The sequence below is a fragment of the Budorcas taxicolor genome, chromosome 1 (assembly GCF_023091745.1).
Source record: "Budorcas taxicolor isolate Tak-1 chromosome 1, Takin1.1, whole genome shotgun sequence".
Lineage (NCBI taxonomy): Eukaryota > Metazoa > Chordata > Mammalia > Artiodactyla > Bovidae > Budorcas > Budorcas taxicolor.
In genome coordinates this window covers 145,573,715-145,586,997 of record NC_068910.1, presented here as the reverse complement: position 1 = coordinate 145,586,997, position 13,283 = coordinate 145,573,715, and the positions used below count along the sequence as shown (strand labels likewise).

Here is a 13,283-nt window from a genome sequence, read left to right as displayed (position 1 = left end):
AGCTACCAGCTGAAACAGACTTCAGTGGTATTTCTCCTGCCCCCAGGGGTGAGCTGGTTTGCATTAGAGGACAGCTCTCCATGGAAGCTCAGCCTTTCCAAACTCCTAGCTTTTCCATTCCAATAACAGTATTGGGAGCCACCTGGTTTCCTTCCCAAGGGAGTGGGTCTCCGGAGACACTACAGGAGTCTGGCTGCAAAGGGGGGAGGGGTCAAGCTACCTATTATGAACAGTTTCACAGTTCCTTTTCCTGGATTTGCATCCGGCCTGAAAGGTTTATAATACTCCCCCTGAATGCTCATGAGACATCAAAAGAGAAGAGATCTATAGTCTGTGAGTGAAACCTACTCCAAGGGCAACACAAAGTACAAGGCTAAAAACTGGTTGGGTTTCTATTTTCAAACCTTCAATAATCACCCTAAGGAAGATGTTACGAAGCCAGTCTAGTGTAGACTTCGTTTCAAGGGAAGAATATGCTGCTTCAGGAAAACCAGATCCAGGGGATAAATGTTAGCACGTGAGTTTTCCCTCTTTTTCAAAACATATTTAACTATTTTCAAATGTCTTATGTGGACCACTTCTCACTGCCTGCCCCCACTGCCACAAGCCAGTGAACTCAGATGGTTGACCGCTGGAAGCATTTCTCTGAATCTAACTAACCAGACTCTCCATTCAGTGCCTTGGCTGCTCTGCAGAACAGCCTGAAACTCCTGGCTAGATCTTATCCTGCTCCCTGGAATCTTCACCCTCATCTGCAGCTTTCATCTAGATGCTCCTCCTGTTAGGCAGGGGTGCCTCTTTGCTAGGCAGGGCCCCTTTATGAAGGGACTCTTCTCAACTGTAACATCCGAGTTTCTGAGTTGCTAGTCCACTGTCATTTACCTGCCAAACTCAAGGGTGGACTTAACCTTTTGGTTACACACCCGCACACTCATGTGCGCACCCACCCAGACACACTAGGGGCCTAGTGTCTTTGTGTCTCCTTTATTTTAAGCTGAGTCTTTTACAGGAATGGGACAATGATAAAAACTGACGACCAAAGCCTCTGTCAAATGAGCTTGATGAGTTCACAAAATGAATTTTTAAAAAAGAAACCTAATCCGGTACTGGCATCAGCATGCCTGGCACTTGTCCAAGAGCTGGGAGCTGCAACATGACAAGACTCCGAGCTCCTTGGACTGCAAGTGGAGAAGCGCTATGTGCCAGGGCACAGATGGGGCCCAGGCTGCCTCAGGGGCAGCCATGTGCCCGAGGGGGGGCTGTCAGCCTCTGAGCCCAGATGAGCTTTATCACAATTAAGACCCCAGAAACATGCGGAGGAACAGTCTCTGGGTAGAGGATTACACATCAGACCCTACCCCACCCCATCAGTGGTAATGTTTTTTCTAGGACTGAAGTTAAAACAGTGATACTAGATGGGTGAAATGGCAGATAATAGAAATTCTCAGCTTTATCAGACTACCCACATCTTAATCTTAAGGCAGAAGAATGCTGAAAAACAGGGGACAGACTGTAATTTCGTGATGCTGGGATTTTGTTACCTCTGGGATCTACAAAAGTGATCTGCCCAGCAGACACAGGTGTAATTTTCTATCCCAAGTCTTTTGCACCAAACATGGAAGACTGGAAGGGTTACTGGGTTTTATTAGAGGATTGACAGCAGAGAGACATAGAAGAGGAAGAGAAAAAGTCTGTTGTTTTTAATAAGCCTAACTGAATTAAAGTTAGATGAAAACAGATTTTGTGTAAACACATGGCTCTTTCAATAAATGGGAATGCTAGGGCTTTGGTTCTTAGGAGTCCTGCATTATAAGGATTTTGGATGCTATCAAGGATAGGATTTCAAATCATGTAGCCCTTTCTCAGTGGTAAGGTAGGGAGTGGGCTAGCTAACAAAGACAGGTTGAAAGGTTTGTAAAAATTGGAGTCAAATAACCTCTAGCTTTCCTGCTCTTGCTTTAGCTCTCTTGTTTCTTCTCTCTACCTTCAGAGCTATAGGCTCTGGAAAAGGATTAAATAAGAGCCTCAACTCCCTCAAGCCTCTTATTTTTAAAGTGCCTACTGTTGTCTTTTTCACCTTGTGTTAAGAAAGACTTTAGGATGCTCCTTTCATATAGAAATGGCCCAAGAACAGAAAGCAAGTAAACGGAGAGTTTGCTACAGTATTTCTGGGGCCAAAATAACTACCCTCTCCCAGAGGAAGTCACTCCTCCCCCCACCATATCAACCTCCTGAGCAGTTAAAAAAAAATCCAGATGAATAATCTCATATTGAAATGGGATTAAGATCAATATACTTTAGGTTCAAGGGCTGCCATAACAGTTAATCCTATTTCCCAGCCATCTATTGCAAATGTCTTTATGAAAAGTTGATTTTATCAGTTAATTAGCCAGTCTTAGGAAATTACCCTTACTTCCTCCAGTCAGTCCATTCTTTTTGAAGCACAGATCTAAGAAGAACACTTCAAGGGGAAAACACGGCCATTTGGATTTTAAAACCATTCTTTATATTTGTTTAGAGATCATGTTTTAAAATAAGATTTTACCGTGTCTTTTCCTCAATGTAAAATATTTTATTTCTTCAAAATGCTGCCAGGTGTAACAGTCACAATATCACAGTGAAATGAGTGAAATTTTAAAAAATCAAAACTTAAATCTGCATTTAAAAACGCTATGTATATATGCTAAAACCTAGTAATACCTTAGGTTTCCCTGAGGGCTCAGCGGTAAAGAATCCACCTGCAATGCAGGAGACACAGGTTCAATCCCTGGGTCAGGAGACTCCCTGGAGGAGGAAATGGCCACCCACTTCAGTATTTTTGCCTGGGAAATCCTAGGGACAGAGGAGACTGGTGGGCTACAGTCCATGGTTCCCAAAGAATCAGACTGAGAAAAGAGAGTAATACCCTAAGATGCCCAAACAATCAGTTCAGAAAACTGAATATTAAGGTGTCCAAACAGTTCAGAAAACTGAATTATCAACTCCCACCCCTAACCCAACACTAAGCACTTTGATTGTTAGCCTCAGTTTTGATTTGCAGCTGATTCTGTAAAATGTAGTACACGCTTATTTACTGGCCCAGATTCTGTGGCTTGGTAGCTTTGTGTGTTACTGCACACGTAGCTAAACACATTGATAACACACAGGATACACAGTGTGTACACGCACAAACGTCTTTTGGAAAACATGCCAGTTTTCTGATTTTTCTGTTTTATCATTTCTCTTTCTTCCAAATCCTATGCACAAAACTCAAAGCACCAAGGTACTGAATAAGTTTCTTGGGACTGTAGAATGAAGAGAACTATGGGTTAGACTGGGCAGCCCACTCTCAACCAGGCTTTCCTAAGGGCCAGCTCCAGGCATCTGAAATCATGAGGGAGCCTCTGAGTGTGACAGTGCCCTTGGCTCTGCAGCTTTGTGAGAGCTTCTTTAAGGATAGGATTTTATATACTTTTCCTCCCTCATTTCACTTAACCCCTCCCATTTGCCCCTAATCACCGGTGTGTCTCCAGCTGTCTGGACCTTATATTATCCCCTTAATAAAATGAAAGGGTTACGCAAGACCATCTCTAAAAGGGACTTGTAGCTCAAACAATCTGGGATCTTCAGGTTTATTTATCAGGGTCAAGGGACAACGGGTGGCAAAGGCAGAACCCCTATGTCTATAGGCGGCACTTTTTATTCCCTTGAACATGACCTGTAAGAGATTCTAGGAGGGATACTTAACTAACTTCTGTATTTGTGAAGTAAGGGGAAATCTATACAACTAGAAGTAGGCTGGGCATTTCTGTAAGACTTAAGAAATGTCTCACCTCTCTTTTAACTCTTAAGAACAGCGGTTTCATTTATTTAAAAAAAATTTATGAATGGATGCCTATGGGTAGGAACCCAAATCTGGAAAATATAAAAAACCTCTTTAGAAGCTGAGCTGACAGCGTTTACCAAAAAAAGTAAGCCATCATCTTCAAACCTGACCTTCTAAAATAAGTTACCCACATTACTTGGTATTTCTTTTTCTCTACATACATACCAAAACTCTCACATACAACATGGAAAACTAGTCAAGTCAACAGTAACAGGAAAGGTAGACTACTGCTCATGGCAGCTCACGTAAGAGTATTTGTTACAAATGTTTCAGCCACCTTCGGGGAGGGATTTGCCTTACCGGGCAAGTGCAAGTTTGGTTTCCAGTTCATTGATCCAGTGATTTAAACTCATTCGAAAGATTTTATTAAAGTTGCATGAGCTTCTCCTACTTCCCTGGAAGTCAGGGCTCTTCCAGAAGGGGGCTGGAGTGGAAGCTGATCCTCAATAGGAGATTGTGAAATGTACTCACAGAGAAAGGGTCTGCCCAGCCCTGGGCTCTGCCAGCTCCCGTGAGTCTATACTGCCTGTCTCAACTGCAGTGAAAAGTCACACATATAACAGCAAGGAGACATAGTTCAAGAATACACCTCCCCACATCTGTGTTCCTGCCTAACCTCTGTCTGAATCTATCCTTCTTTTGGCTTCATCTCTAGAAAGAAAAGTCAGAGAAGAGGGGAAAATTCTCAAAGACTCTCTGAGGCTACTCAAACATCTGCTTTATTCTTAAAGACAGAAAACCCCAACCTTAAGAAGTTAAAGCAAAAAGCAAACAAAGAAACACATCACACTTGGTAAGCAGAAACATCTCCCAAAGCAGCTCTATTTTAGGTATGGCACTTTAAAGAACTTCGCACATTCTATTTGCCGAGCAGGAATTATTTCTAAGGAGCCAGAACACATTTATTGATTCCTTTACTGAAGCCTCTTCCTGCAGATAAATATCTATCCAAATATCCTGTCTGCTGACATCTTTCTCTAAGGAACCTACCTCTGCTTCAGCACATGAAATCTATCTGAATGCAGTCATCTCACCTCCCTTCTAACTCTTTTGGGTTATAGAGAAACAAACAAAAGTGTCATAAAAGCATTTCAAAGAACCTCTGCCAAGAAAGCCTCCCAAACAGACTGCAGTTTATGCTGCTCTGAGCAAGAACTGGAAAGGCTGGGCCAGACTGTCAACTCAGAACAAAGTCGAATTATAATCCTGTCTTTTATCTTGCGCACGCACGCGCGCGCGCGCACACACACTCTCTCTCTCTCTCTCTCTCTCTTTAGGTTATCTTTCTTTAGCCCTTCAGTGGCAAGTTTCCCAATCATTTGAAAGCAATCAGAGGGCAATAATTAACATGCATTTACTTTCCTATAGAAAACATCCACACCAAGCTGTGACAAAGCTAAGGTAACCCTGCATCTGTGAGTTACAGTTTGTTCCCTTTTCACATTTCCTAGCATCTCCCCAGGAATATGAGGCCTATCATTGAAGAATGTTTAGCTAGTACCTCTGGCCTTTCATGAATTGATTTCGAATATGCAGCTTTTACTTAGATCCAAAGATATCCTCTCTCCCAGTGGCATTTTTACACACACACACACACACACACACACACACACACACAAGATAAGACAAAGCTGGGAAAAATGTGTTGGTGCAAAATTAGAAATCAAATCCTTGCCTGGCTCAGGTGCTTGCTATTATAAACTATGACTAAGACACAAATTTTTCTATGATGCAACTCTCAAGAGGCAGCATTTTCTCCAGGCCTATCTTCTAAACCTGCTCATTCGCCAGTGACTAATGCTCTCTAGAGCTGCCCTGTGCTGCTCAAATTTCATCAGCCAGCTTTGTCCTTGATAGCTCTGCCTGGACCATGAAAGCTCCCAGACCTGTTGAGGACAGCCCCCAAAAGACCAGTGCAAAGCTAACTGTGCCCTTGCCAGCACCCTAGAGCCGTCTTCTGAGCTTCCATGGCATTTGTTATCTCAGTGATATGAGCACTTAAAGACCATTTTAAGTAAAGGTTTTTACTCTTCTCTGAATGATGGTCTTGACAACTACATGAAAAATAAGTGTAAATCAGGTCACTCTGTGACCATTTTTTGATCAACTTTGAGCTATAAAAGAAATTGACAACATGTTGGGTGAAGCCACAATTAACTGAAATCTTTCATTAACTATTTTCTGCACCTTTAAAAGAAAAAAAAAATGTCAGGCTCATGATTTCTATCAAGGACTTAATTTATAAAAACCCCAAAAAACCACTGGAAGAGAATGTCTGATTAATGGATGCTTGGTCCAGTAACTTATATATAACTTTAGTTAACTTAAGAATTAGGATTTTTTGAGCTTGAAGTTTTGCAAAATTCTTTAGGCAAAAATTTTAAGATAATCATATTTGGTAAACCTTACCTGTGATAAAATTACTTTAGAAATAACTTCAGTAAGGAACGAAATGAGAGTTTGGGGAGGGGGTTAATTTTGAATTATTAAAAGAAACCAAACACATACCACTGTCCAAAGAGGCTGGCTACAGCTTAAAAGTATTCTAGACACGGATGATCGAGGACCAAACACTCCCAGAACACATGTGCCACCACCAGAAAGGTACTTACAGTTATCAGACTGAAAATCTGGGACAAACTGTTCGTCATCAGGAACTTGTGCTAGAAAAGAAATTTTTATTTTAGATCTTTAAGTTTTATTAAAAAGCACAGTAAAATGTTTTATGTGGAAAACAGAACAGCCAAGAAACTTGCCTTCAGCTAACCAAGCCTCTTGAAGTTGACTGAGATCCTGAAACAACTCTGGAATTGAAAACAGAAGACACCAGAATGAGGAGAACTCTCCTAGGGGGAAGAGGGAAGAAGCTGGCTGTGTGCGGCAGTTTTCACAGGGAGCCATATGAACAAGCCACAACAGAGGGGAGAGCTGCACTACCTTCAGAATCATGAGCCAGATCTGTGTCCAAAAACTTCCTCTTTCTGTCAATCACAGGCCGCCCTCTACTCTCCTCTGACCGAGATTTCTGAAAGAGGCAACTTACAGTTAACACGTAAGTGTAGTAAAGGGGTCCAAAGGGGGCTGTGCCATAAGACGCACATTCGAAGAAGGAAGACAAAACAAACCAAAAGCCACATAACTTACCCCTGGGACCATAAAAGGGACTTGTTGATCATAAAACCCATCCATGGTGCTTCCAACGTCTCTAATATCACTTTGGAAGGTTTCAGCATTGAGCAATTTCTGGGGGGAAGGGGTCCTCCTGTAACAGGAATTTGGGACATTTTAGCCCAGGTGAGGGGAAAGAAATGAAGTGATTTTATATTGCTAGTTCTTTTAGCAATGTTCCTTTCTGTGGGAAATCACTCACTCACTCTGAGGTACTTAAAGACCACCATTCAAGGTGTAAGCTTTATAGACTAACCTGGGCTTGATTAAGGGCATCAAAGATTCATGGTACACTTAGTGCCAAATCCATTCACCTAGTCATTCTTTTAATCTTTTTTATTTAATCATTAAGATTATAGGTTTACTACCATCTGTCTCCTACCAAAAAATGAATAAATAAATAAATAAAAGGACCTTATTTTCATCTAAAAAGATGATTTCAAAATTCTTTCTGTAAGAAGATTCCCCAGGGTGTTTGTAGTGTTAGGGTTTTTTTTTTTTTTTTTTTAAGACAATTTAATTTTTGATAGTACAGTGATGGGAAGTAGAGAAACTGGGTTTAAGCATTCCAAATTATTTGCAATTAAGAATCTGACATACATAGTGCTTCTAAAAGTATTTTGTAGGTCAGTGGTAAAAAACTATATATAGTTCCAAGAATATAAGGATCCAGAGATATACTTATCTTCAGACACAACTCTTCATTAAAACTTAAATCTTTTGTCCAAACAGGTATAGTGTTGGTAATGTCACAGATATCTCCATGGCAACTCACAAAGAACGCTATAACATTTCCAACTTTTAAAAGAATAAAATAGCTAAGAAAACTAATGCATAAAGTTAACTAAATTCCATTACACATATTTTAAATGCATCTCTACCACAGATCTTTAAAAATCATTAAAAGTTTCACGGAAAGAAAAAATCTGTTTATTATAGTGAAATCAATTTTTCTTACATGATTTAGAAAATTAAACTGTTTCAGCACTGTCAAGTATTGGGTTTTGGAAAGAGAGGCTGGGGATCCAAATGGACAGGAGGGAACTGTTTCTAATTTGGGAGGTATAAAGTAACAATGTCAGGAAGGTACCATTCTTCAAATAAAAATTCAGTTAGGTCAATAAAATGGGAGAAATATTAATTTCACTCACCCCAGCTCTAAGCAATTCAAAATAATTAAGGATAAATCTTTTTAAGTAGTATACAAATTTTAAATAGGGAACCTTTTCTCAGTGGGCAATGGCATCCAATTTGTTTTTCATACTGTGTGAAGCATATCAAATTTTTGTATGTTAGTATACAAGGAAACCCTTCACCGCCAGCCTCCCCTCCGCACCTTAGTCCAAGTAATAAAATATTTTCAAAGTCAGAGGGAGAGGAGCAAAACTACACACTTCGTAACTTCCTAGAAAAACACTCCAGGTAGCTTGCCTGCATGCCTTCTAAACAAGCGCTAAAAAGTTCAACATAAAGTTTTCTTCCCAAATGTCACCAACCCGTAAACAAAATCAGACAGGGCATCAGCAGCGAGTTGAAGGGCAAGAAAACGAGTTCTCTGTAGCCTTCAAAAATTTGTCAGTTTAAATAAGTCATGGCCTTAGAAAGTCTGTAAACGTCTATAGAAGTGGACAACGGGTAGGAGATCGGAGGGGTAGATATTTTCAGAGATTCACAATGAAATACGACGCAAAAATACTTCATGAAAAGCAAAAATAGTTTTTAAAAAATTAAAGAAGCTGTTATAAGCAAACCCAAAAGAAGAGGTAACAAAGTTCTTTAAAGCAGCTCTCAAAGTTCAAGGGCTAGAAAAATCGCGTTCAAAGTACACATGTTTTTTTAAGCTTGAAGGGAAAGCTCGAATTCATCCAGGAGTTTAGACCACTTCCTTTGTGCCCCCCCCAACCCCCACCTCCCGGTACCCCCAGGAAAAACTTGAACACAGCTTAGCGGCGCGATCGAGGCCCCTCCCCCGCGGCGCGCAGCGGGCCCGGTTTTATGAATGAGAGAGCGAGCCGCAGCCGCCACATCAGGTAAAGGCTGTAACTGGATCCCTCGCACTGGGCCCCATTCACAAAACAAGACACACTTCCACCCAATTCCCAGCCTTCTCCATTCATGAAAACTCCTTCAGATGAGCCCCCGCCCCCACTCCCAACGCAAGCCCTGCCTCCGACGCAGGCCCCTCACCCCAGCGTTTTAGGAAGAAAGCTCAATGCTTCATTCACAAAAAAAGGAAAGGAAAAAAAAAAGCCGCAGGGAGCAGCGAGCCAACGAAAGAAACCCGCTTCATTCATAAAGTCACCCACATTCATAAAAACGAGCTGCGGCGCCGGGAGCTACCAACCGCCTCCAATCCTTCCCCCACCCCAAAACCCTTCCAAACATCTCTCTTTGGCACCCCTCCTCAATCAGGAGTTCGGCTCCCCCCTAGAGGTCCCCTCCCCTCTGAAAATTCGGTCAGATCCCAAATCCAGCTCGAAGCTCCAACGTCTCTCCATCCCCCTCCGCACCCATCTTTTTCTTTTCCACCATCCCCAGGCCGCGGTTCTTATGTTCCCCGATTTCTCCAGAATCGCCGGCAACCTGACGCCCTCAGTCTGCTGGGGGTGGGATGGGGGGGATTGGGTGTCCGCTTTCCACAACCTGAAACTTGCAAGGCCTGCATAAGTTCCTGGCCGACCCCCAACGCCACACGCTGCACATGCCTATGTCACTTTACCCCTCCTGGTACTGGGGTGGGGGCGCATCACCTCTGAAACATTCTCCCTAAGCTGCTTTCTGCCGCCTCCTCCCCACTGCAAAGATCGGCGGAGTGCCTCTTCTCGCGAGCCTCCAAGTCCCCTCGAGGTTCTCAGATCTCCAGAGACTGTAAAGACCGCAACTCCGCACCCTTCCATCCCCACCCGGGAGCCCCCGCACCTCGCGTTCCCGCCGGCCTCCCCCGCGACGTGCAGAAACCCGTTCTCCTCGCGCTCCGGAACCGTTAGCCGCCCCCGTCCGACGCCTCCCAGGAACAGAACCGGACCGGGCCCCGGGAGGAGAGGAGGGCGGTGAGCTCCGCGAGGGAGGGGGCCCAACCTCGATTTAAAAAGTGCACCCTGACTTTGAGGATTCTGAATCAGCCAGTGAACTCTAGCCAGCTGGGCCCTTCCTGGACACCCCACTCAGAAGCCCCCGCTGTCCACTTGACGCCCCCTCACCTGAGGCGGTGGCTCTCCTCCCCTTGCAGCGGCCCCGGGGCGCAGGCGCGCTCACGCACGCGCGCACCGGGCCTGGGAGCCTAGGCTAATGGCTGGGCCGAACCGCTCCGAGAACACTGAACCGCTCCGCGCACCAGCGGCTGGACTCTGCGCCGCAGCTGCCAACCAGGCTGGAGCGCTGGCCCGGCCCCCAGCGGCCTGCCGCTCCGCCCTCTGCTATTGGCCCGCGGCTGTAGCCCAGCCGCGTTACCATTGGCCCGAGGCCGCTCCAGCGGCTGTCCATCGCTTCTTGTTTACCCTGTCTGCGGGCAAATCCAACCAAGCCGCCCCATCAACTCAGATTCCCATTGGTCAACAGCGCGTCCCTCCCTACCTCTCAGGGGTCTGTTTTGCATAATTTATGCAGTGGGGGACCATTGACCAATCAGCTCAGGCTTGTTTATATAATGAATATAAGGACGTTTTTCATTCATAAAAAACGCGACCTGAGGGGGAAGCTTAGCTGAGTCAGTGAAGCACTTAAAGGGGCAGAGAGCCTCGAGGAGCTGCCGTTCCTTCCTCGCAGCTCTCTCAACTTTTTACCGAGGTTTGGCTCTCTCCCCTTTCCCATTCACTCCTGCTTCTCTCCCCCTAAAACCCCCGACTCCCAGCAACACCCCCGCCAGGATACGGCTACTGGGCGCCAGTCGTTCGCAGCTGCAGAACCAAAAGAAGCTATCATTTTAGGATTCAGACGAGAGGAATCCGTCATTCCACCCAGAAAGAAACTCGCTGACCGACCTGGGCGTTCGGCCCACAGAAACACAGAAAACGGAAACCGAGCTCTCTAATCTTAGTTACCTTTAAGAGAGGCCTTAATTTCCTTTAACTAGGTTTCCAGTGAGGGAAGAATAAGCAGTATCTTCCTTTTAAAATCTGAGCTCTCAAACAGATTTTAGTTACTATTTTATACTGGCAGGCCAAGGCCCAACCAAATCTCTATTTCTCCCCACGTTTAATTGCAGTTTATAACCGCCAGAGTGGGTTTTAGGACCCGAGATGAGAGAGGGTCGGCGCTCAAAGAAATCCTCTCCAGAGACGACGCCAGTCAGTCAGCCGACCTAGAAACATAAATCCCTCCGAAAGGGCCTTACAGAGGTAGGATCACCTGCCTCCCTCCTGGGACTGCTGTTTTCCATTTAAGTGTTGAATGCAAGATGGTGTATTTGCGAATTAGATCCCGTGCAGCTGGGAACGATGAGAAGCTACTCTGCTTGCCAAACGACCGGGCACTAACTGCAATTGCTGAGATTCTTAACACAGTGTTCCAGGAAACAAATAAGCAGCCCTCTCCCCTCTCCGCCCCCTCTGTCTCCTCCTGTGAAGGCCGTGGGGCGGCTCTCTACTCTCCCAGGATCCTGGGGCTTGTGAGGGAGTTCTTCTGTTCTCGTTTGTGTGCCCTGCCATTCACCCCATGTGCCAGGGGTGGAGAGGGAAGAAACCAAATATCAAGAGAGAGCCCCTAATAAAAGGGGGCCCTAGCCAACTCTGGGGCTGCCTCCTACCACCATGGGCCTGGAGTGTGGATTTTAGAGAAAAAAAATTTTTTTTAAGTCAAAATTTTCCCACTTTCTTTTCTGCTTCCACTTAAGGTTCTTGTTAGTCACTCAGTCATGTCCCATTCTTTGAGGTCCTGGGGACTGTAGCAGGCCAGGCTCTGCTGTCCATGGGATTCTCCACATAAGAACACTGGAGTGGGTTGCCATGCTTTCCTCCAGGGGATCTTCCTGACCCAGGGACCGAACCCGGGTCTCCTGTGTTGCAGGCAGATTCTTTACCATCCGAACCACCAGGGAAGACTTGGTCTGTCATTTACAGCCAAGAAAGATCGGAATTCACCAAAGGAAACCTGTAATTCCTAGGCCCAGTGCTGACAAGCATGAACCTTTGCAAAAGAATGGGATGGACATGGGTGGGTGGGAGGGAAAGTGCTCTGAACTTTTAGCAAGCAGTTCCATGATATCTAGGGATTCCCTGATAGCTTGGTTTGTAAAGAATCCACCTGCAATGCAGGAGACCCTGGTTTGATTCCTGGGTCGGGAAGATCTGCTGGAAGATTCCTGGGTTGGGAAGAAGAGATAGGCTACCCACTCTAGTGTTCTTGGGCTTTCCTTGTGGCTCAGCTGGTAAAGAATCTGCCTGCAATGCGGAAGACCTGAGTTCAACCCCTAGGTTGGAAAGATCCCCTGGAGAAGGGAAAGGCTACCCACTCTAGTATTCTGGCCTGGAGAATTCCATGGACTGTATAGTCCATGGGGTTGCAAAGAGCTGGACACCACTGAGCGACTTTCACTTCACTTCACTTCACTTCACTTCACTTCCGTGATATCTAGTGTCCTAGGAGAGCAATCTGAGAAGGCAATGGCACCGCACTCCAGTACTCTTGTCGAGAAAATCCTATGAACGAAGGAGCCTGGTAGGCTGCAGTCCATGGGGTCGCTAAGAGTCGGACACGACTGAGCGACTTCCCTTTCACTTTTCACTTTCATGCATTGGAGAAGGAAATGGCAACCCACTCCAGTGTTCTTGCCTGGAGAGTCCCAGAGACGGGGGAGCCTGGTGGGCTGCCGTCTATGGGGTCGCACCGAGTTGGACACGACTGAAGTGACTTAGCAGTAGCAGGACAGCAATATGCTCCCCACCCCAGCTGCAGTGAAGTTTTCCCCTAGAGAGCACAGCCCTAGAGCAATTGTGCTCGCTATGTTTTGCCGAGGGCTGTCTCCCTCCCTAGACTCAAGGCCCAGATAGTTCCAGGTTCCAGTCCTCCTCCTCCCCAGCTTGTCTGCCCTCCTCCTGCCCCATTTCATCCCATCTTGTACTGCCCTTTGATCTAGTTTCTCCAGAAGAGCTTCAGAACTCCTCGTCAATCTGTCTTCAGGCCCCAACCTTTGGGTAGGCCTGCAGCCCATGGGGCCACATGTCTTTTACCATATAAGCCTTGGCACATCAATCACACTGGCTACAGGGAAACTATACAGGACACTTCAGTGAATTCCTCCGTGGGGTTGGAC

The 13,283-nt window shown here is 45.3% G+C and overlaps 1 protein-coding gene across 2 annotated transcripts in view; it reads right to left on the bottom strand.

Moving 5' to 3' along the window:
- The window catches only part of ETV5 (ETS variant transcription factor 5), a 58,819-nt gene extending 48,471 nt beyond the window's left edge, over positions 1–10,348 (bottom strand). For both annotated transcript variants that reach the window (XM_052658289.1, XM_052658361.1), the window contains exons 1-5: positions 10,234–10,348; positions 7,010–7,127; positions 6,803–6,890; positions 6,622–6,669; positions 6,478–6,528 (exon numbers count right to left, since the gene is read on the bottom strand). In XM_052658289.1, the coding sequence (XP_052514249.1) occupies positions 6,478–6,528; positions 6,622–6,669; positions 6,803–6,890; positions 7,010–7,054 (232 nt within the window). In that variant the 5' untranslated portion in view covers positions 7,055–7,127; positions 10,234–10,348. The remainder of the gene's footprint in view (positions 1–6,477; positions 6,529–6,621; positions 6,670–6,802; positions 6,891–7,009; positions 7,128–10,233) is intronic.
- Positions 10,349–13,283: the final 2,935 nt, after the last annotated feature.